The sequence below is a fragment of the Stigmatopora nigra genome, chromosome 10 (assembly GCF_051989575.1).
Source record: "Stigmatopora nigra isolate UIUO_SnigA chromosome 10, RoL_Snig_1.1, whole genome shotgun sequence".
Lineage (NCBI taxonomy): Eukaryota > Metazoa > Chordata > Actinopteri > Syngnathiformes > Syngnathidae > Stigmatopora > Stigmatopora nigra.
In genome coordinates, this window is record NC_135517.1 from 11797073 (window position 1) to 11822652 (window position 25580).

Sequence of the window (25580 nt, forward strand, 5' to 3'; positions counted from 1 at the left end):
TCACAAAAGGCAGATTAATTTTTCTTTTTTTTTAAAGTAGCTGTTCTTCGGTGTTTTTCTATTTAAAATACAAAGCAGAGGTGATGATTCAAATTGAGAAGGATTCCTTCCCGTGGTGTCCTTCTTTCCCAATAAGCCGGTGTGCTACAAAATGTTGCAGGAGCTGATGGCATAGTCCCTTTCCACCACGGACACGTAATTAAGTGACAAGCAGATGACTCAAATAATGAACACCCGCTGGACGCCGTATATGCTTCAAGGGAGAATTCCTCACTCATGACGTAACGGACACCGTGCGTATGCTCACTTGCCAAACTCTATTAATAGCCAAAATCATTATAACAATTTACCCACTAGCTCATTTGTTGTTATTGACGTCAACAGACTTTAAATCCAATTCAATTGGGGGGGGGGGGGGGGTTTGCATTGAACTCTATAAATCAACTGCAAGGCACAAGGAGAAAATCAACCATTCACACTCATACCTAGCGGCAATTTAGTGTCCAATCAACCTACCATGGAGCGTGGGAGGAAACCAGATTACCTGGAGAAAACCCACGCAGAACATGCAAACTTCACACAGGTGAACCGACCTGGATTCGAACCCAGTTCTCTGACTATGAGGTCTATGTGCTAATCACTCAGCCGCCGGGCCGCCCAGTAAATGAGTTCTTCATTGAAGATAGTTAGTTGTGAATGAGTCAACTCCTTCTACCCACTCGACCCTCGACATCTAGAGAGTGGATTTCTATTGCCACCCATGGCGACTCACTGCCAAGCCCTCCTAGTTCAAATGAATTGGACTTAAATTCTCATTTGTTGTTACTCCTCAGTTGAATCTTCCCCCCCAAAATTCAAATGTCTCATTACAAATTTGACAATAAGACATTTAAGTGTGTTCATAAGAGCATAATTCAAAACATCTGGCTCCCTAATAAGGAGAACAACACACAATGTAATTTCAGTTATATATATGTAGACCCAAACTCACTTATGTAATTGTTCCCTTTTGGTTAAATTGGGCATCTTGGCTTTCAGCCCAGGCCTCAAAGACGTAGGCTACAAACAGCTACGGCGTCTGATGGCCACAACAGAGTCCACTGAGGCACTGTCGGCGGAAAAATGAGGTCTGGTACAATAGCGGCGTTATCTGCGGGGGAAAAGATGAGCGAGTCCACTCGGGAAATGTGACAGCATCACTAACGGTCGCTGACAGGCCACCGCGATTGCAGCAACAACAACACACTGCAGGAGGAACACATTGCTGCAGTGCTGTTTGTTATTGTTTTGGTTTTGTTTTTTGCATAGTGGCATCCAAATGCCACTCTTTTGCAGCCACTTTGACGGCTAACAACTGGCGGCTCATCATCGCCGAGGCGCCACGTTGCACAACCATGTGCCAACAATGCAAAGTGATATTCTGTGTGGCATTTGCTACTTATTGCTCATTCCTTTCTAGAATCTGTCAGCAGCTAGTCAAAGCATGGGATTTTGGCTGTTCAGAGGGTATTATTTGACACAATGGAGCTCCTCTAAGTTGAATGATGATTTAAGAAACGATTTATTTATTTTGTTGCAATTATTATATCTCTGGCTCACAAATGATGGCTCGCAGCCCGACGGATGAGTGGTTAGGACATCGGCCTCACAGCTCTGGGGTCTTGGGTTGAAATCCAGGTTGGTCCACCTGTATAGAGTTTGCATGTTCTCTCCGGGCCTAAGTGGCTTTCCTCTGGGTACTCCACTTTCTTCCCACATTTCAAAAACATGCATGGTAGGCTGACTGGACACTCTAAATTGTCTTTAGGTATGGGTGTGTCTGTCTCCTTGTGCCCTGCTATCGGCTGGTCACTGATTCAGGGTGTCCCCTGCCTCTGGCCTGGAGTCAGCTGGGATAGGCTCCAGCACCCCCGTGATCCTAATGAGGATGCAGCCATTTAGAAAATTGAAAAAAAGGGCAGCTAGTCAGGAATTGTCCAGCTATGTGAGCACCAATGCAATCTATTTGTTTCCATATGTTTTGATATACAGTTTTACAGTATTAATGAATTCCTATGTACACAAACACCCTATCATTTCAAATTCATCATACTTTGTTTTTGACTTCTTTCCCTCATGAGTTATTTCTAGCTGTGCCGTCATATTTCATCATGCTCAGATCAACATTCATAACTTCATTTAAGGCGGTATCTATGTATGTATACACGAGCAAAATACCCAAAGGTGCTTCCATACTTAATTCAGTTAGATATTAAAGCTTCAGTCTAGTCAACGTTGAAGGAGCTTTCTGACATGTACTGAATTTTCTGATGTATCCATTGAGGATGTCAAGTCTAACGTAGTTTTCCTGACACACGTTTAACCCCACCAGTCACGAGCCGGAAAATAGTCAGGGGCTCGAAACATGCCAAAAGAACTTAAAGCTTTGCCTCAAATCAAGTCTATACAAAGACGTTTCAACCCCCGCCTTGTCATGTTGCATCCGAAAATGGCGCTCCTGAGACAAGGGAACCCGACCAATTTGAAGCAGACTTTGTAGAAGTCCTTGATGAAAGTGTCAAGTTCGAATAGCTTTGTTTCATGCATCAACTCCCATGCGTGCAAACTGAATTGGAACAAAGAGCAATATTTCTGGGCCAGCTTTACGATGCCTTTGCAGGATTGGGCCTCAGTTATATCACCCCCCCCCCCCCCTTCCCTTTGTCGGCTTGACCAGCTGTGACGATGGCCTTCAACGAGGAGCCGAGCATCGCTCGCTCATCTCTCGTGGGTCGCGGCGACTTCTGAAGCCTACGGACGCGCTGGGTGTTTCTACCACGTCCGATATTTGGAAGCATTTTAAAGTGCAAAAATAATCGGATTTCTGCCATAATAATGGCCTGTTTTGGGATGTCTCCCGCAAGATGAGGAGTGGCAAAGAGGATTTGAGGGTGGAAAAAGCTGATAGAACTATTCCCAGAGCTCATCATTATTCCATCTAGCTTCCATAGCTGTTTTCATCAGAGCGTACACGACATCTACATCATCTTAAGTCCTGCTGAGATATATTCACGTGATGGCGCAGTAGTCCTGCTGAGGTACGTTTGGTCTGCAAAGGGGAAGGAGAAAGAAAATGGCGTTGATATATTTCTCTAAAAATGCAACGCTTTAAAAGCGGCTTTCTTCTTCCTGTCAGGAGATGCCGATAGAGGCCAAGCAGACATTGCAGATCTCCTCTTGAGAAAGATTTGCTTTCTTCATGACGAGCTAGAAGCCTCTCCCTGCAGCTTCGCGAATCGTTGCAGCAACTTGCTGTTTCTTTAGAGAAAAAATCAAGGAGTCTAATACGCTTCACAGTTTTTCTATTGTTCATGAGCTTGTTAAAACAATGAGAAGAAGTCAAGTGTGATTTCTTGCCTATCACAGCTGAGAACAAAATTCCAGCAAATTTCTCTGTGGACAAATGAAATTTTTGAATATTTGAATGTTATTGTAAGAACAGGTGGCCACAAATGTAACCATCACGTCACGCTTTTAACTTGATCCAATCAACAAGAACACGAAGGAACATTTTTATTAACGAGATCAGCGTCCATTCGATGGCTAAAACAGACAATTTCTCATGACCTACATATATTTTCACTTGTAGTTGATTTCTCTTCAATCACATTCCCGTCTGTTAGGTAGAAGCTCTCCACACTCCATCATTTTCATAGAACTGCATTGAATTTTCAATTAGGAGAACCATGCAGAAAGGAAGTCAACGATATGATATCACCAAATCAATGGCGTGATCTTTAACACCGCTGATGCCTTGATGAGACGACAAGGCTGTGATTGATTTCTCTTTTGGCCGTGAACTCTTTTCCGAAGGTGTGCCACTGTGTCGTATTGACCCGTTATGTGTCCGTCTCGCTCCTCTCTACAGGCAAAGTATTGAACACGGACCTTCGCCACTACCTCAGTTTGCAGTTTCAGAAGGGCTCGTTGGACCACAAACTACAGCAGATCATACGGGACAACCTTTACCTGCGCACAATCCCTTGTAAGTATTACAAATGTGCTTTTTTCCTAACCCTAAACCATCCATTTATCACTGTGTCTGACAGAATAATCCTAAACCAATTTAGAGATGTGTTGATAATTTGGACACAATTTTAATTGATACATAATACTTGGCTTCAGGTGACTTTGCCTGCTGTTAATTTAACCGACACATTAGTCTGCAGAGTGTCATCTGCAAATTATTATCCTAAGTGATAGTCTATCATATTTATGCATGTTTTTTAATTCTTTTACTGCATTGACACATTTGACATGTTGTGGACACTTTAAGACAACAAAGCTACCGTTAACCCATCAGTATTTTGTTTCATTTTGACATTAATGTTTTCTACTCAACGCAAAGAAAAACATTCCTTGTAAATTTGACACACCACAGAGAAGAGTGCTGTTAATAACACTCATTTGAAGGGATTTAATAATACTACACAGTTTATAAAAATGGATATAAAACAATGCTTTAAAATGCTCTTGAACTATAACTATGAAATTCAACCTTATTCACTCATTCTGCTTAAAGATATTTGGTATTTTTCTTCTTAAGATTTCGTCAAACAAAATGTTAGCTAAAATAATCTGCAAACGGCTGGCAATTACAAGTTAAAAAAAAAGAATCTTTTAAAATGAGCAAACATTAAATAACTTAGTGTTTTATCCCTTGAAATGCCAGTTATACTTGAATTATTGATGTCTTGTAATACCACTCAAAATATCTACTTTTCCTGTTACAGTAGTACCTCTAACTTTTTTGTAACTTCAAGATCTCGTAAGTAGAGGTACTTTATATGTAAATTCTCTAATTTGTTCCACGGTCGTCACACAACTATCAAGTAAACCCTTTCAAATTGGTCAAGGTCTCCCAATTTTGTATGAAAGATGTGAGCTAACACAAAATCAGAGAAAATATTAGGAAATTATTTATTAATGTCTTAAAATATATAAAGCACGTGGAAATATGCCCTTTCAACCAGGGCCGAAAGCCGTCCATTTTGTACTACATTTAATAACCGATAAGGAAATGCATTTACTTTATCATAAAATTATATTAGTTTCTTTGTCGATGTCTATTGTCCCAAACAATGAGAGTTATTTATTTTGAAACTGTTAGACACTGTGATTTTGGATGTAAGTCATAATTCTGTATGAAACTTTTCCTTTCAAATGTCTTTCAGACCTTGACAGGTTGGTGCAAAATTACACATTTTCAAGGGTGGCATTGAGAGTTAAAATCAATGGCAACTCACCAGTTGCGATTTTCTGGTCTTTTAAAAAATATATCTGAAAAAAATACTCTTTTGTGAGTTTTTGAATCAACTCTACAATTCCATTTTAGTCTTTAACATTTATCATGGATTTTGAATACAATTAAACATTTCTGAGGTACAAGTTCCCAGACAATAATTATTGATAATGGCACTCTTTCTTTTGTTTTCATTTTATCATAATGAAAAACTCTGAAGCAAAGACCATTGATTTTGAATCATATCCAACTAATTATGCCTAAGTTACTGCAAAAAAAACTATATTTCTTTGCATCCTTGCACTTACTGCCACTTGCAATTTTCTGCTCTTTAAACCTTCATAAATTGATTCTAAAGTCAAAGCAAGGACAAAATTGGTTTTGAATGATCGCCAACAAATAATGGTTGGCTTTTAGGGTCAGAACAAAACGTACATATCTTGGTTCAACTGATCTGTTTGAACTTTGACTGGTTGTTTCCATCAAGGCAGGCGTGTGATTGATTTTCCCTTGATGTCCGACACAAGTTGGCTCACTTGCTTGGCCTAATTAATCCGTATTACTTCTACTAGCCACCCAGAGCCACAATAGTTTTTGTCTCAAACTAAATGTCTGCATTTTGGACCTATAGATTTTGAGTTGAGTGGTAGGTGAGTTAAAAGGTCAGTTGGATTCTCGATAGGCTGTTTTACTATAGTTATATTTCACAGAAAGAACCCTTTAGATTTTCACATGTAAAGCCTGGTTCTTTTGTGGTCAAAATTTAGGTTGTCGAGTTTAAACTTCATCGAGCATTTCAGCCTGACTCAATTTATATACAATTGGGGATTTTTTTCCCGTGTCTTTTGTATATAGATGTTATTGTGATTCTGTACATGTAACGCATAATATGTAGAACCCAATGGCGTAAATGGTTTGTCACCTTTTCATTTTGTCGTGGCTATTTATGCAGCCCCATACCTCTCACAGCTTTCAAACACCGTCACTTTCTCAAGCAGCATTTTCTTCAAGCACTTTGTCACCATAGTAACCACTGCAAGGACATCTCAGCAACCTCCCTAAAACTTCTTTACCTTGCGGAAACAGATCATGCCTTATCTAAAGTCATTGTACGCTGTATACAAAGAAGCATGCCATTTTCAGTTGGTTTTTTTTAGACTGGTTTTCTTAACTTGTTAACGTTGTAATGAGGTTCAGTCCAGAAAAAGGAGAACTGAATAGAATGTGAAGAAAACATTTTACATTAGAGTTAAGATGAATTGACTTTCCTAAGGCAAAAAAAAACATGGTTTTGAATAATTTGTATATATAGTGTAATTTAGTTTGTTTTAGGATTCGTTTGACAGGCGACATTAACAATATTCTGAAATTCACGTTAAAATTCTGAGGATCTGCTATAATGCAGTATCTTTTCTGGCAAAGCTGTTGAGCAAGCACTTTCTGAGGCAAAAACACAGCAAATGATCCATTTCTCAGCTCAATCTCACACATACACAAGCACGTCCTCAAGTGTCACGGCGTACACGCTTTCCATTCTCCTTTTCGTGTTGGGCATTGGTGCTTGTTGAGGTTTTATGGCCCATAGGCGCCGTTCATCAAGGGACCCCCAGCGAGTCAGACCCTAATTCCCGGCTTGAATGACTGCCGTAATGAGCGGGAGAAGCGGGAAGTGGCTTCTGTCACACGCTTGCATGTTCTCATTCTTCACCTTCCCCTCTGTTTCAATTACCTTTGGGCAGCCTTATTTTATACCCATCATTTCTTGGTGGCAGCCGTTTAGCGCTCGGCTTGCAGCTCCACATTAAAGCAAAAAAAAATCAACGTAGACGCTGAAAAGAAATAGTGGTTGAATGTGAAATTTGACAATCAGCCCATCAGGTTGGTTCAATCAGTTTTGGGTAAAATTAGATTGCATTAGATATTAGATAACTTTATTCATCCCGTATTCGGGAAATTTCATTGTCACAGTAGCAAGATGGTGAGAATACAGACACAGGAAAAGACATTTTAGACATGAATCAATACTATCAATGAAAATAGACGAGTACTAGAGTGGGCTCAATGGTCCATTTTCTTTTTGTAACGTCTCTTGTTATGTTGCAATGTTTAGTTAAAACATAAATGATTTGTTTTTTAGCATGATGGAATAGAATATTGAATTGTGCCATGTGAACACTATGATTAAGATTAATGTGAGTCAATGCAAAACACTATTGTAGGACAATACAACGGCTATACAAAGAGATTGCTTTAAAATGTAATGCAGAAAAAAAGCTAAAGCCCCAAATTGCTGGGTTTAAAGTGTCATTCTCACTAGTTTTCCCATTTTTTTCCAAAGGCCCTTTCATCCATTTCAAGTTTCTGTTGTGAGAACAAAACTTTAATAGCCCATAAGCTAAGTCGCCTGAGAAAACAAAACAACTTAAGAATGTAAATTGCAGAGAAAGTAACGAGTAAAGAGAAGCACAGAGCAAAGGTCTGACAAAAAGTGTGTGTGTGTGCCCGTGTTAAGCCTTCCTTGGGCACGTTCCATCTCATTTAAAAAAAAAAAGATGCATAATTCCGGAGAGGACAAAAGCAGGAAAGCTTTTTTTTTTTTTCCCGGGCCTTCTAAGAGCTCAGTGGCTCCCCCGGATCCTTGCAGAGATCAGACACAAGCTCCACACGGCTTGAGATTTCTCATATACACACCAACACACCATAGATCATGTGTGATGCCATGAATATGATGAGGTAGAAAAAAAATGTGAAAAGGAGCAATATATAAGATGGGAGGCCAGAAATGGCACTGCAACCCAGATAAAAATATATATACTATATTGAAGTGGACAACTTCAATTCAATATCTGAGCAAATCTTGTAGGTTGCTCTTTTAGAGTCCTTCATCTACGATTTATCTGAAAAGTGTCTCGGAAATTCGTCATTGGGACATTTTCCTTTCAAAGAAGTGAAGTGTGCATACACCTGTGCCATTCTTATTCGCCCAAAGCACCCAACTAGAACGAGGCCTCATTACGTCGCTGCCCATCGTGGAGCATTGCCCTGGCCTGGTGAGATAATGGTTGAGGGAGATATTTGGCAGGTACGCAGCCACGGCGGCTCCAGTAATTGGGCTACGGGGGTACATTCTATTTTTTTTTTTAGAGCGAGTCGTAAGTCACACGTCGCTAATGAGAAGCAGCTCGGGTTGGCATTCTCACATGACAAGAGGTAGTGTCAAGCGCTTCGGATAACACAAAAGGCGAATTTCCAAGAAGCTCTAAAAGAAGGCTTCTCTGATGTTTGTCTTGCTATCAAACGGGCCGTTTAATCATCTGCCGGGGTGCAGAGAAGCCGTCACGGTCCAATTAGAGCAGGGATGTAATAGTGGAAAATCAAAACTAAAACACAGGAACTGTGACATAAAGTTACTTAATAAGCTAACAGGCTGCCACAATCAGTTCGGCTTCCCCATTAATTGTGGCAAGTTTGGAAAGTATCAAGGAAGCTGCTTAGGAATCAACATGATTAAATCAAGAGTTAACAACATGCATATACCGGTGAGAAAGAAATTGTTTTCTGATCTGCTCACAGAGGAGCAGAATAACAAGATATTTCGATGGTGATCAGTTTTCAGAAACCTCCAACATTAGGTTCTTCGCTAACATTGATGGGAAAATGATTATTGCAGTTTAATGGGTTCATTCCTCTCTCTTTTGCAGCTGTTTTTGTCATAGTTGAGCAAGAAATGCTATTCAATGTTTTGAACAGCTGATGTTAAAGGCCAGTTTGAAGGATCTGTATCCCCCCCCTCGCTGTACATTTTGTTCACAGGAGGCCAAGGTCGTTTCTCTGCATAATTACTAAGAAATGCAAACGGAGATTGGAAAATAGTGTCAGATATTTTTCATTATAGACATGTGTTTCTCCTAGCACTTTCTGATTGTCCTGTTTGAATTTTAGATAGCATAAATCTGGCATGATGAATGAAATGAAAGTGTGAGGGGCTTCAATGGCAACTCTGGCCTTCAGATGGCCTTGAAGTGAATGAAGCGATCCGCTATAAAAGCTTCATTTGGGTGATGGAGATTTGCATTGAATTTGGCAATGGCGATTGGTTTGCGCTCAATGAGTTTGGTCCCTGTCGGGTGCAACATTTCAATAACGATAACCTCACTTTTAGTATCATTAGAGCTTGTTGCTGGTTGGTTTCAAAATTTAAATGCCAGATTTGAACGATTGTTTTATTTTGTTCCCCCTGCACAGGTACGACCAGGCTTCCCCGGGATGGGGAGGTGCCCGGTGTGGACTACAACTTTATCAGCCTGGGAGACTTCCGGATCCTGGAGGAGAGTGGCCTTCTCCTGGAGAGTGGCACCTACGATGGTAAGTGCAGTCACACTTATAAATAACTAGGGAGTACAGTTGAAGAGTGGTTAATTCTAACAGGTCCAAAAGGTACAACTCTACTCCGTTTTTCTGTCTCATACCGGGTAGAGCTTAGTTCTGTTCAAGTTTGACTAGCTTCTGTGAAGTATGTTCGCATTTTGACTCTTTTTGTCGACGTAGCTAGTCAGCGTCTCTGAAACACTTTTGTTGATGTGCAGCATGCAGCGATTCATTTAAGGTAGGCGGCTCGCCTTCACGTAGTGTTTGTTGGGAACGTGCTGAGCAGCTGTGGCGCTGCACGATGACCTTATGTAAACCAGCCGACCTGCTGTTCCCGGCAGCCGGCTACGCTGTCGCACACCAGGTGGCTACGAGGCTCTCCCTTGCCTCCACAACTCTAAATTCCCACAATAGGTCTGTGACAACATGGCTAAAGAGGTATAACCGACACTTTCCTTTAAATTCAGAGGCCTTGCCAAATGGTGCATGGAAGGTAGCTAGAACGGGATTTCGCTTACATTGTGTGATGATTACAGCAATAACATGATAATCTGCCTACTCACATCGAGCAAAGTGCATTCTCTGGCGTTGCAAATCCACACTGTGGCCAAAAAAAAGCGAGCCTTTTGCTTTTTCTCTCTGACAATTGGAGAGCGACCTGAATGGACCAACTGTCTCGCCTCCTTCCTTTTCAGCACCGGCATGTGAGCGCCGCTCTTCGCCATATGATGGAGAATTAAAAAGATAAAGCTAAATCCTCCTCCAGCCAGAAAAGCGCCTTAAGGCTGTATGAAGCCTTGTGTGTTGGTGGGTGTGTGTGTGTGTGTGTGTGTGGCCACCGGCAAGGTGCACTGCTGGCTGTGAGCTAGTCGGCTTAGCTTTCTCCATCAGTCTCTGATCTATGTGATAAATTTTCTGCCACCTACTCCCAGTGGGTATTCTGTCACCTCCCAGCTCAAGCATAGCAAAACTTTGACCCGACATAGAAGATGCAATAACGAGGGAGGCCATACTGGTACCTTGAGATAAGAACAGAATTTTCAAGATGCGAGCCACCGTTTGCCTCATGTACTAATGGGAGTTAAAAAAGCTGTTTGATGGAACTTTTTATTTAAGTCATCCTATATTAGTGGTCCGGAACATTTTTGTCAAAGAGAGCCAGAAACAATTCATATTTTCAATTGTTATTCATTGAGAGCTATAATCAGAATTTACTAGAAGTCAAAATACATAAACGCCTGCATTTTGTAGTTATTTCACTGCCTTTAAAGTAGAAAAAGTCCCAGAATTATGTTGACAAAATTGTTAACCTGATGCTAATCAATGGGATGCATGCATGCATGCAGAAAGGGTTATTTAAAAAATGTAAGATTAAAGCGACTAGTCATAGTGTCCAGATTTTAGCTCACAGTTTAGCGGAGAGCCATAAGCACCCATCAAAAGAGCCACATGTAGCTCCCAAGCCATAGGTTTCCTACCCCTGTCCTTTAGTATTTTAATTGGATCTAAGTTCTGACTTAGGCATACTTAACCATAGATCCTAGATTAATCCCAAAAATACAGAAAATTAACTGATGCTTATTTTGACTGTTTTCCTCTTACCTTAATGTATAATGTTGTATAATTTATACTCCATTACAACTTATGCATTCACTGGCATATATATGTGTCTATATGAATATGCTCGATTCCCATTCATTGGGAATTTTTTTGTCTGCGATCTATAGCCCAAATTTTATGGTATACAGTATTCTTTTGACTAAATATTCTCAAGAAGGGAAGGTGTCAGTGTTCTGTATTTCAACAAGCCTTTTATCTCTTATCCACCCTTTTTTTCCTCCCTCTAAAAGCCAGTCAGCACAAGCTTGAGCTGCAAGCGTCGAGCTCCTTGCCCTCCAATGCCGAGTGGAATTAATCGCATTAAGAAACTGGTGCTCTCCATTCCCACTCTCCTCTTTCACTCCTTTCCCCGTTTTTTGAGCTCAGCTTCATGTGTAGTGGAAAAGAGCAAAATAAACAAGGTCAGTTGGGTTCTGTCACAGGTCAACATGGTTATGGCTCCCCTCGTGGCGTAGCCGACCAATTGCCTTTGCTTCCCGCTGACTAAACTGTGCTCAAGGTAGCGGCCTAATGGGGCTCGGAGAGATCCCTAATAGTCTCGCTAATAGTCTCCAGTGATTTGCCTGGATGCTCATTATGTTAATGGATCATGTTCTGCATTCTTTTTTTTACCCCAGTTCGCTTTTATAGTCACCGTTCATACGCATAATTTCTCTTAAATACCCTCTTCGACACTGTTTTATTAATCACGCTGACCCTCATTGTATCCCACAAGGCATGATTAAATGCAGGGTGAGAACGATCTTTAATGGGGTGTTTTGTTCCCTACGCCCAAGTACGCCCAAGTGGTCAGTCCAGCCATTGTTACTATGGCAACCAGGCAAAACCAAGTCTTCCTACAAGAACTCCTTGGAATTATTGGTTGCATCTTGAATGTATCTGAGTACTATTTATTCTACCTATAGAAAACATTTGATGTCCCCGCGTGTAACTCGTTAGTACTTGATTAATCACACAGGTAGCGTGACTGATCAATGTCAGCGTGTACCGGTAAATTAGCTAGCGGCGTCTTCCATCTTCTTGCCCGCTAATGAAGACACCTTTTGAAAAATGCGACCATCTCGTAAAACCCAAGTTGGATTGACCGGAAGGTGTTGCTTTACTCCCATCCATTCAGTCATGGTTTCCAGCAACTTGTTTACTCCCATTGACGGTAATACTATACATACAATCTACTATGACTGCGGAAACTTCATTTGTAACCACAGATAATTAGCAAGCGAGCGACACACCATGACTTGCGGCTGCTAGAAAAATCAGGGAACCGCAGGCTGGGAATCACAATAAAGAGAAAATAAAGAAAAAGGAAAAATCGTGCCGCACTGTCAATTGGATGGTTTTATTGCTTCTCCTGTTTGACCAAAAGATTTGTGCCAGGAGCTCGACTGAGATGAGTCTCACAGAAGAGGCCTAATACGACAGATTAGAGCAGCCAATCCATTTCAGGGTGACTGCACCGGTTGAGAGATGATGTCGCAGCACAGCTTGTCGTTTTGGCAAAAATATCAACCTCTCTGTCTATCTTTGATCATTGCTATGTAACATGTTAAGATGTTTAACCTTAAATGTAATTTGTGACTTGATATTTCTCAAAAAACATTTATTTAATATGCCACTAAGTAAAAATAATGTGTAAGTACCAAAGTCATTGTAAACTAAACTGACATAATATATAACAGTATCTTATATTATTATATATTTATGTATAATATAAACTCAACAATAAGTCATTAAGTTATAGGAAACTTTTTCTGATTAAAAAAGAGAATCTAATCCTTTCTACTCACCGAGATGTCCAACTCATTGTATATAACAAATGATCACTGCCGTCTCAGCGAGTACGAACAAATTGGACGTCTATGATTGTCAATATTGGCCAATGAATAATGGAATAGTCTCCATAGGTTGTCATTTAAGCTAGAACCCGAGCATACATCCACCCTCTTTCATCGTACTGCTCGGCAATGGAAAGCACGTAAGTGCCAATGTTTCAAGGATGTCAGTATAAAATGTACAAGCAGCTATAAAAAGATGTGATAAATGCAGCTCCTAAAGGCCAGTGACGTTGGCGTGTTCTGGTTAAGTACATGTAAAGCTTTGACTTTTTGTGCAGCTGTGGCAAAACAGGATTTTTGGCTGGGGTGCGGGAGGCTAATTATGTTGCATTTCCCAACGGTGTCGCTCTCTCTTCATTAATTCATCTACTTAAAAATTGGAATTGAAGCACAAGCCCACTGTTACGTATTTGCTGGTCATTTATGGGAGGGAAATAGTCAACCTTGCAAATGGATTACCTGCAAATAAATGGAGCTCAACACATCCAGCAACACGTCATTTAGACAAGCATCCTCATTTTTATAGACTGCAGACACCCCCCTCTTCCAATCCTCCCCCTCACTCCTGTTATCTGACTCAATATTTATGGCGTGTAACACAATGGTTTTCTTCATTAGGAGGGAAAAATGGCAAATGAAGAAGAGAGCTAATTGCCATATTCAATGAACAGTGTAATTAGCTGGCAAATACCAAGAAGAGTGATTTTAATGTTACATGAGTCACCAAAGCTCTGTGGTGCGTGTCTCGTGAGGAGGAGCAGGTTAAGAGACGTGAAATTTACACGCTTTGGAAGACGCGCCAGCGACGAGACTATCTCGCTCGTGTCTTAGCTTTTGTAAATCTTGTTATTTGAAAAATACAATCATCTTAACACCATCTGTACTGAGTGCCTTATATTCCCATGAAGATTTTTTCTTTTAGATGAAGTTGTTTGATCAAGGTCAAAAATACTTTTTCAAGAAAAAATAAATAGGATTAATTCTGTCTGTTGAACTGTATTGCTTTCTGAATTATGTCAGGCAGGGGGATAGCAATACATTTTTAACACAATCGGTGTTTGTCATATTTTAGTGGAATTTGTTCTATTTAACTCATCGGTAGCCACTGACAACAATAGACTTTGATTTAACCTTGCAGTGAAGGATTATCTTTCATTGGCAATGACAGCGATCTGTCGTTTTAAAGGTCTGTAAGCTGAAAATTAAATGTTTGTCTCACTCTTTGTCCAGGCAATTTCTACGGGACCCCTAAACCCCCCGCCGAGCCCAACTTAGTGCAACCCGACCTGGTGGATCAGGTCTTGTTTGACGAGGACTTTGGTGGTGACGTCCCCCGCAAGCGCACCACGTCAGTCAGCAAGATGGACCGCAAGGACAGCGCCGTGCCCGAGGAGGAGGACGACGACGAAAGGCCACCGCTGGTCAACGGCTTGCCTAGTATGTCCGCGTAAGGCGAAATCAACGGGCTTTTTGCGACCATATTGTCTTCTAAGCGTCCTCCAGCCAGGAGGAGCCACGCAGCGTTAGTCTAACTGTCTATCTCCGTCATCCCAGGGGAAAGAGTTTTTTTTGTGGAAATTGTACATTTGGACGTAAAATACATTTTCGTCTGACCTCGATCTGAACAGCTGGGTCCGATTTGCTAAAGCGGGTGCTCACGTACCAACTTATTTTTGTTGTCAGTGTACTAGATTGATCCTTAGGTTGCTGGTTCATATCCGGCTCGAAGGACCAAAATGATAAGTTCACCAATAAGTATTCCAAAGTTCAGCTTTCAATAACAGAGGCATCTGAGATCATATCCTTTTTATTCTTGCAAGAGGGAATCGATCCACACAAATGAATTTGACAGCCAATTAGTCAAATGCCACTCAAAAGGCGAGCACCTGCTTGGCACATACATGATACAAATATGGAATAGTGGGGTGGGTATTATTTTTAATATGAGCACTTAACCTTTTCTTGAACACGTACTTGTGTTCCTCTATGGACTAATGACTCCACTCAAAGTCCTTGGAAGTGTTCTTCTAAGCACTTTGAGTGAAAGCTAGACCTGCTCACCAATGTACACAATCAGTAGTTAAATACCCTTTTATGCTAATATAAAGAATGTTTGAAGCATGTACATATTAACATAAGCACCACGTTTTCAACCTTTGCAGAGGTGCCTTTTAAAATGACATACCTTTTATCCCTTCAATTTAATCGTTAAACATGGTGAAAGCGCTTCACACTGACCAGACAGGAATTCGGCTTAAAGCAGAGGGCGAAAAAAGAAAGAAGCAGATTTCATCCTTTCTATTTGTTTTTACCTTGTTCGAACAGTGAGCGCTCATGCTGATGCTTACTCAGCTGTACCGAGGATCCACACGAATCCAGTGTGTGTTTATCCAACAAGGTGCTCATATTTGAAGCCAAATATACACTCCAAAACAAAATAGCACCCGCGTGAGTGCTGGAGTGCTTTTTATGGCTACCAAACGATAGCTGTGCACTGACTGGTTGTCTGTTGAGCTCAGGGCGGCCATAGATGGACAAAGTTATGGTTGAATTGAGAAGAAGGTTCATGGTGGAAAATATTAGCTCTTGACTTGCTAGTGTCATGCCTTCACCCCTACTGACCTGTTCATGTCCCTTCTGTAAAGTCTGGCAAATTGTACCAAAATGAATTGCTTGATCTAAATGGGCAACTGTTAAAAGCAAGGTACACAAACCTTCTACTGGACACTCTGAGACTACAGCAAATAATAAGTCCACAATTATTTAATTATGCATGACAAAAAAAAATCGTAATTGGGCACTGAGGATCGATGCTGATACATGCATTAAATATACAGAGGAAAAAGCCGAGGGACCTTTTCACCACAATCGGAGGCTCAGATTGGTTGATTTTACCACTACGAGATGGACATTTCTTGTAAAAAGTCGTCAAATTGTTACTCGCATGTTTTTAGGATTATTATATTCCGCTCAGGTCAGAAACTGCCTGTAATGTTGTTATATTACAGTAATAATTCAAACAACAAATGTCTGCCCACAGTGTCTGAAGCAATTTCATATACAGGTTTTGCCCTCTTTGTTTTTCTTCCAAATGATGCTTGTTTTCTGTCCAACTAAGTTACCTAAAACACAATCTTAATACAGCCTTTTTTTTCTTTTCTCCCCGTTGCATCTTACATTTTGGTAGCCTCTCTGTAGTGAGTGTGCCACATAAAAACACTCCTTTTAAAACGCATCTGAGGGAGGCTGCACAGGAACCAGGAAAGCTTTTAGTGTGTGTCTCATGTTTATTGTCAAGTAGTTTCTCATTAAAATGAAGTCGCATACTGAGTAAGTCTGCAGGCTTGCCAGGCTCAAATGGCCAATTTGGTGGAGAAGTGGCATATCTGCTATTGCAGATCCCAAGCTTGACTTTTCACATACAGCACATATAAGCTTAAACACTTGTATGCACTTGTAAATGCAAAGCAGCCTTCGGGTGTACGTACAATGAACTGTTCATCATTTCCTGTATTTGTGATCCACGCCGCGCAGACCACAAGGCGGAATGGAGGCGAGCCGTGCCCAGCTACGCCCAATCCAGCAGCGCCATGGACTTCCGCACTTGGAGCTCGCTCCCCAGAGACGATAGCCTAGAGCCGCTTCCGCTCAACTGGGAGATGGCCTACACCGAGACGGGCATGGTCTACTTCATTGAGTGAGTTTGTTGATAAAGTTCGTCCACGAAATGCCAGAGAAAAAACAGTAATCCCTCGATTATCGTTCACTGATCGGGAATTGACTACTTTACGATTTTTTTTATGCTATCAATTATTTTACATTTATGAAGAGAATTTTAAAGTTCATAAGAACGCTGAAACTCGTAAGTGGATGCCACTTTTGCTAATAGGACTCGGCATTGAAGAAAAAATAGTTATAGTTATAATTTTTCGATTATGTCTGGTCCACAATCACCCGTAATATTTGAGGGATTACTGTGGGTGGATTATTTTTCTCTTTTTATGAATGTCTACTCTTTGTGCCCCTCAGTCACAACACTAAGACGACCACGTGGTTGGACCCCCGCTTGGCCAAGAAGGCAAAGCCCCCTGAGAAGTGTGAGGATGGAGGTACTGCATATATCGACCACATTATCACTGACATCACAAAGTATGCATCATTTATTCTCTTATTGAAGTTTTGGTTATTTTTTGCCATCAACAAATTGAGACCAAACCAATGGTCTTTGCACAAAGTCATCATTGGCCAAATTAACCTTTTACCAAAAAGTAGATAACAATTATTTGATAAATCTGCACCATGGAAATCCCTCTTTGAGTTATTTTATCCACTAACTCGTTTAGCGCTAAAGATGTGTTTTTACGTCATTTACACCCCCCCCCCCCCCCCAAATTGTATGCCTTTATAAATTCCTTTCCAAATTATGGCACTTTGTTTTAGTCAACCACGGGCCAAAATGCTGGCAAATGCATTTTCAAGACATTAATGGATTGCTGCATCCTTTTTCCGTCAAGACATTTTAGTCAGCCACATTTAAAGGAAATGAGACAAGCCACTCTGATTGACTAAGACCGGACACATTGTAAAGCCTATATGAGAGTCGAACCCTGTACCTTGGAACTAAAAGGCATCAGTGCCAACCATGAATTCACAGTGCTACCCTAAAGCCAGTGGCTGGTGAATCTGTATCATGTGTTGATTGCAGTAAATTTCACCAATGGTTTAACAACTCATCAGTCAGGTTTACGAGTCCAAACAAGACAACTAAAGAACAGCTTCTGCTCTTGAGCTCAGTTTGATGAACTTCAATCATGACCTCACATTTTGAGGATGTAATAGAAGCCCTAAGTGCGCCCGAAGCTTGAATTGAACCAGTGGGACACTCCCGGCCTGTTTTTTTTTTTTCCTCCCCCTAATGGATTATTACAGTAGAGTGAGGAGAAGCAAGCTCGCTGAAAAGCTTCCTCTTGCATGAACAGCTCCTTTCTCTTTCCCTCCTTTGTTCCCTTCTTCTACCTCATCTGTTCATCGGGGGCTTTGCAGCCAAGCAGGCTTGCTCCAAATGTTCTCTAAATGATCCCGGGATGTTTCCAAGTCAAACAACACGAGACCCTGTTGACGCTTGCCTTCTAAACACGCTTGCTCTTGTCTCCTTTCCCCCCCTTTCTCTCTCTCTCTCTGCAGAGTTACCTTACGGCTGGGAGGAGATTGAAGACCCGCAGTATGGCACATACTATGTAGAGTAAGTCTTATTGATTCATGGCTTATTCCCCAGCATGATGTAATACTGTACGCCCTGGTGCATTGTTTTCTCGCAGTTCACATTCAAAAGGAGGCGTGTACCACGTGGCATAGTAGTGTAGCCACACACAAACACCATAAAAGCATTCAATTCAATATACTTCTGTATAAATATATATAAACTTCAAGCAGCCACCTCATTTTCTATTGTAATAGTGCTGCACTTGTTTTATAAAAGGGAAGGCTATACATTCACATATACTGCTACTATGAGTACATTTGTGTTTTCTAGACATGTAATATTTAACACTAAAATATTTCCGAATTATCTTATTGCAGTGTGATTAGTATACCACTAGTAGATCACAGGCTCCCTCTAGGGGTATGAAAAAGACTCACTTAATTAAAATGCATAATGTTACAGTGAATTCCAGTACATTTGCTGGTAGAGTTTAGTCATTTATAGTTACTAAAACTCACAATAAGACTTTTGTAATGAAGCATTCAAACTATGTGCAAAGTAAAGGAACACACTTTTGCAGCAGGAAAATAATATTTGTGTACTGGAAATTGCTTTGCTTGAGTCTTTAACAAATAGCAACATTCCCCCAAAAACCGCAACTAGCAAATTTGGGATGCTGAGTCTCATATTGCATACTATATATGCGCTACTAAAAAAACACATTATTGTACTTGAACCTCATATACTCAAATACAAATAAAAAAATACTCGCGTTAGAATAAGATGCACTTCATTGACATAGTTGTACTCCACTAATGTTCCATTCCACGAGGACTCAAAACCTTGCAAAGTCGTTACTGTGCAGCAGCGGCAACGTTGCGAGCCTGCACGTGATCCTGTTTGTGTGTCATGGAATGTTAATGTTTAAAAATAAACATCAGAAATCCAGCACGCGTCTCATTGCGTCCATTTTGAATGGGGATGCTCCTGGCTGTTGTAACAACGTTTGAAGGCACAGGAGATGATTTCACCGGTTTTTGAGTACATTGTTAGATTTTTTCCCTCCAACATTAGGTAGGGGAGAAAAAAAAGTGAGCACTCTGCGTTTTATTGGTCGGCCATCAGCAGGAAGACGGCAAGATAGCCGCGATAGAGCTGAAATGTTGTTTGGACAGGTAAAATGGACGTGAGATAGATGGAGAGCTTCAGCTTGACAACTGTTTGCTCGCTGTGGAGCAATAGCTAGTGCTTCCTCTGCCGGGGGGCCAACAGGCAATTTAGCTTGGGATTCAGGCCCTTAGCAAAAGGAGGGGGAGGGGTCATTTCCTACAATACTAAATGGATGAATCCCATTAAGGAAAGAGGTCGGCGGCCATGCCTTGTTGTACGTGCTCCGTGTTATTAATGTGTGTATAAATAATTACGGGTGCCGTCGGCTTTGTATTCTTCACGGAATCGACTGCAGGGGAGCGTGCTCGGCATGCATATAAATTGTATATGGTGTGTCATGTAGATGTTGTTTGCTTGTTTTTTTGCAGCCACATCAATCAGAAAACCCAGTTTGAAAATCCAGTCTTGGAGGCTAAGAAAAGGATCAGCCAGGGGATGGCCACCATCCAGAAGACTGCCTCCTCTCATGCTAGTAGGCAAACATATTCATTGTGTAATTTTAGATTTCTGGGTGTTTGTTCAATCCAGGAAAACATTTGGTAATGGTGGAAATCGTTATACTGTAAAACGGTCATGTTGAAAATAAGTCACAGTTTAAGATAACCATATTAACATAGTTAACAATTTAACGTATTTATTCATAATTAATTGAACAATATACTTATTCAGGGTCTACCTACTGTCCAAAGTAGTTTGGGATAAGGTCCAGCACCCCCATGACCCTTGTGAGGATGAGCGAAACAGAAAATGAAACAATGTATATTTCCAGTAATAATATCAGTCAAGATTTTGCCTACTCAACCCACAAAAAAAGCTCATTTCATTTAAGCTGCTCTATAACATTAATTTTCTTCTCGCTAATTGTACTTTAATTGCTTCAGCCTTTTTCAGCTTCCAATCAACCTTTGGCACTTTTGTCATGAAGGCAAGTTTCCATAGTTCAGCGACCTTCAATTAACTAAAAAGAAGCTCGTTGAAATGAGTTGTTTGTCTCAAACACCTGCTAATGATTTTCTTTAGACTGGCGCACCACAGAGAGGCTGCCGTGTCGCTTTGAACACAGGGAGCGGTCCATTAGGATGGATGTCTGGTGGATTACATTGTAACAGGCTGCTCGCAAATGTGGGGATTAAGGCGGCACGGGTGTGAATACATGCGGGGGCACAGGGTTGGGCTCGGAGCCAGCTCAAAACATCTGTCGGAACAACACATCAGATGGGACCAAGCATAATCAGACGAGCCGCTATCCCCCTTTCGCACCCTTTCGCACACACTGGTACGTGGGGACTGATGAAAAGCGCTCTCGCTCTGCCAATTGCCAACGATGCAACTTGACGGGCTCATCACTGCACAACTGTGACGCAATCACAATCTCACCAATGACACTTTACTATAAAACTTTGCATTTGGACATGCAGGACATGTGTGGACACTATCAAACATATACATAGTAGTCTCCAAATGGTGCATCCCTACACTTACTCATATACTCCATGCACATCCCCTATAAATCCTCTGTGTCTCCTGCTGACTAATGGCCAACATGTTTTATCGCACATTTATAACTAAATCAATACATAGTCTTGCTAATACCTACTTTATATAATGTAGTATTCCACCTATACACTCCCCTACTGTTCCACTCTGCTATCGTACTTGGCTCCCACATGTACATGCACTATTCAACCAATCCATAATTGTTTTGCATGTACTATTTATTGCATTCAACTTTCACCCATGCATACCGCTACTATTCCACATATGACTGCACTTGCACAGCTCCATATGTACTATTCTTGTACTATTGCAACTGCACATCCCCCGACTATTCGACAATTACTATTTCATTTTACGCCAAATTATAGGAAGGGAACCGAAAACGCCACGTAATCAACAGAAAGGAACTGACCAAAGAAGGAATAGCATATTTTTTTCTAAAGTTCTACATTTAGTATTCCATACAGATACACGTTTCTTCTATGTACTTCCACTACTACTGGTCCATATATATTATTCTTCTTGTACTATTGCACCTCTACATATCCATATTTTCCCACTTGTTGTATTGCATCTGTACGTTTCCCCGCTATTCCACATTTAAAAATACACCACTGGTACATCCAAGTAAGCTATAAATTCAATTGCTTTAATTCCAGTCCACACACTGTATCATCCAGCCCTGTGTACGTAAGCCTTCTTTGCAGCGTTTAAATTGGGCCTTGTGTACAGGGTATACACATTTATTTGTTTATCGTAGTGTCGTACTCAACGGAGACTATATTCACTCTTTAAGGTGTCTTTAAGAGTGCACAGTAGCCACCATTGTGTCAGGTAAATGTCTTCCTACAGTGGTGATGGAAACAGAAAGGTGCAGGGAAAATGTTTTATTTTATGTCTGCCCCCAAACGTTGAGACACCCACTTTACAATAACTGCCTAGTACCAACTTCTACCATTTAACTCTTGTCCTCCTCCACTCCCTCAGAGACGGTCAAATTGTCATTTTCACAGAGTAGGCAGCACCACAAAATCCGCGCTGAGTTTATCAAGCAATTTGAATGCGATTATGCAAATGAGCGCCGCTTGATTCGCACGGCAACAGCGTGCGGACATCTGGAGTCCCAAGTCCACTGCGATAAAGCGGTCTCGCCGGCTGCCGCACACGTCCGCACTGGATGTTTTTTAACTGCTCAAGCGTTTGATAGAATGAGAGCGCGGGCATTTAAATTCCTCACACATTGCTCGTAAACTGACAGAGCACTCTGAAAAAAGGACGCTAAAAATTCAACAGGGAAAATGTTTATGTCTCTGTGCAAATATTACATAAAACTTGGCCAATTTTCACGTGATTGTGATGGTTTACCCACTAACAAAAGAAAACAAGTCTATCTGACATTTATAGTCTCGATTACTCCACATAGTCTTGTGGACTAAATCCATCTGGACACTTAAAATGTAAGGCCACCAACAGGAAATAATATATTCCAATATTATTCCCTAGGTAAAAGCGGCACAGCAGGTTTCACGGCCAACCCGAACCAGTTGAAGGGCGACATGTACCGCACGGCGCTGAAAAAGAGCTCGCAGGGCTTCGGCTTCACCATAATCGGAGGGGATCGCACCGATGAGTTTCTGCAAGTGAAAAATGTCTTCAGTGATGGACCTGCTGCCCACGACAACAAAATGGCATCCGGTAAGAAAATCATAAACCAAGCAAACTTTTACACAGACATTAAAATCAAACAAATCAAATGAAACAAAAAGGTAAACAGGGCATAAAAAAACCTTAAGAATAATTCCGCAAAGTAAAATGGTGTCAAGAAAAGCCTATTACGTACAATAGCAGATGCAGGGTTTCTCCCAGTGATTTATAAGCCTGGTGGGCTTCAAGGGTTTTTTTCAATATAAGTTAAAACAATTTATATTATTAATTTTAATTGTGTTGTAACATTACCTTTGACCATTGTTGTTTTTACTTTCCCACTCAAGAAGATAAAATCGCTCGTTTTGTACTATTTCTAGATCTCACTGATGTAAACAATTTCTAAAAAGATTTATCTTTCTCATTTGATATCACATAAAACCTTGTATTTGAAGCTGGGGTTGTAGGGGTTGTAGGTTTTTATAGCCAAAAATCAGTCTTCTTCAAATCTTGGATAGCTATGAAACCAAAGGTGAAAGTGTTAGAATCAACACATGCTTCTACATTCAGTCAAATTACAAGCACTCTTCAGGTTCTTGCTCCATAGCAATATGAAACCCCGACAGTTTTTAAGATCATTAATGGGACCGCCGTCAAAAGCATTAGCCTAACGCTGTGTTGTACTTGCTCTTCTCAACACTTGACATTACCTTGCCACGGTGGGAGGCGATGAAGGAGCCGCTACTGCAATAGCAGACGAGAATATTGATGAACCATGGATTATTTCAAAAGGAGTGTTTGATTTCACTCTTCTTGCATTTTAGGTGATGTGATCGTGGAGATTAATGGCTTGTGCGTTCTGGGCAAGACCCACCCAGAGGTGGTGCAGATGTTTCAGTCCATCCCCGTCAACCAGTATGTTGACATGGTCCTATGCCGCGGCTACCCGCTTCCCCCGGACGTAGATCTGGACAGCGAAGACCCTCTGCCGCCGCCCCCTCCTCCGACCGGCCGGACCTCAGCGGGGTTGCATGGCGGCGAGGTGGTGACGGCCGTGCCGCTCATCAACGGGCAGCCTCTTTTGGTCAAAGGCGACGTCCTGCACGGCTCCTCGCAGGAGCTCCATTACGTCACCACCGACTCCAGCGGTCGTCCGGTGGTGGCCACCTTGCCCAACGGCAGGCAGGGCGAGTCAGCCACGGCAATGTTGCAACCGGAGTTGGTCAGCGTGCCGTTGATTAAGGGGCCAGGCGGCTTCGGGTTCGCCATCGCTGACTGCCCACTGGGCCAGAAGGTGAAGATGATCCTGGATGCCCAGTGGTGCCGTGGCCTTCAGAAAGGTGACATCATAAAGGAGATCAACAGGCAGAATGTGCAGACGTTGAGCCACGCACAGGTGGTTGACATCCTCAAAGATTTCCCAGTGGGGAGCGAGGTCGACGTGCTTGTGCTGCGAGGAGGTATGTTGTCCATTAAAGAACTCTTTAACTAGAACCCTTCTTGGAAATACGTAACAATTTAGCTGTGCTATACTTCATTTCATTTAGTGTCATTATGAAGACTTTAAAGTATGTTTTTGCCTCTTTGTTTTCGATTGCCCGAGCACAATTTAATGATTGAGTCATCGGGAGCATGTGTATAAAAGCATTGCAAAACCCGTGGCCCACCCCCCTCTGTGTTTACAACAAGGCGTAATGCAGTGTTACAACCCGGGGAGAGTGGGAATTACATAAGTGTGAGGATGAGCTGTTTTAAGAGTGATTGTGGGAAGAGGGAGGAGCTTCTTCACGCACCCGTCGTCTCCGAGAGCCGGGGGGGTTCTATGCATGAGTCGGGGAATTCTCAAATGGGTTTGCTTTGATCATCAGCAGTGGACCTCTAGGGCTCTTGTAGGGCTCCCAAAAAAGACGTGGCTAAACCTTGTCAAAGGCAAAGTCGCTCTAGGTTCTGCTGTACGTACCTAATCACGCCCTTGTCATGTACGGAGGATCCTTATTTTATCATGGAATTCCGTGATGTGACCCAAATTTGTCAGAACCTCTTCTAGACCCCAAAATGGGTTTTTTTTTCTTTCCCATTTTTTTACATTTGATTCTACACAACAAAAACAGAATGTCACATCAAACATTTTAAGTGAAAACTGCATCATTGAAGACAATTTGGTTGGAATAGATTTCTGAATAAACTCTTACCTTGGAAACTTTCACTTAGTTTTGTAAGGATTGAGAAATCAGCTAAAAAAGATCCATTTGTTTTTGAAGTTGCCCATTTTTGATTAAAACAATCTCTCACTATATTACATTACATACATGATCTGCTAAACACAGTTGTTAACCCCATTACTCTCCATCACCCCCACCATCTATCACCTCCTGCTTGCAGCTCTACTCCTCCACTTTCCCATCAGGCTCCATTAACCCCTCGTCACGCCAAGTGTTAGTCCAGTACTACAAGGTCCCTGGGGCTTCTTAATCGAGTTAGTGGGGTCGGGAAGGGATGCCAAAGCAAGGCCGCCTTTAGGAGATGATCTGCAGGGAACAATTTGATGGAACGGGGTGGGCGTACAAGCAGAAGGAGTGAGGGGTGGATTTAGCGGTCAGTGAATAATGTGCACACCGCTAATATGTGCAGGGGTCTTGTTAGCGTTTGCAGTCTATCTGTCTCAAATTACTACTCCTACGTGCATTTATCTTTAACTCTTGGATGCCTGAATTTACATTTGACTCTTTTTGTTCCAGTGGGAATGTTAGTTGACATCCCATCCATTTGAACTGGGAAGATGGACATTCTTCCCATTTTTAATGGATCGGACGCAGCGCGTCGTCAATGGAAGCCAATGAGTTAACATAAATTCATAACTCATTGGTGGCATACATTTAAGAATTGTATTGATCAAGAACAAAACTTAATGTAGAAATTACATTAAAGGTACAGCTAAAAATGTGAAAATCCTAAAATATAT

At 41.4% G+C, this 25580-nt stretch overlaps 1 protein-coding gene across 2 annotated transcripts in view; it reads left to right on the forward strand.

Moving 5' to 3' along the window:
* The window catches only part of magi3b (membrane associated guanylate kinase, WW and PDZ domain containing 3b), an 80378-nt gene that overhangs the window by 45091 nt on the left and 9707 nt on the right, over positions 1–25580 (forward strand). For both annotated transcript variants that reach the window (XM_077725407.1, XM_077725406.1), the window contains exons 2-10: positions 3908–4024; positions 9527–9646; positions 14335–14541; positions 16639–16801; positions 17134–17213; positions 18289–18346; positions 19846–19949; positions 22478–22669; positions 23443–24078. In XM_077725407.1, the coding sequence (XP_077581533.1) occupies positions 3908–4024; positions 9527–9646; positions 14335–14541; positions 16639–16801; positions 17134–17213; positions 18289–18346; positions 19846–19949; positions 22478–22669; positions 23443–24078 (1677 nt within the window). The remainder of the gene's footprint in view (positions 1–3907; positions 4025–9526; positions 9647–14334; positions 14542–16638; positions 16802–17133; positions 17214–18288; positions 18347–19845; positions 19950–22477; positions 22670–23442; positions 24079–25580) is intronic.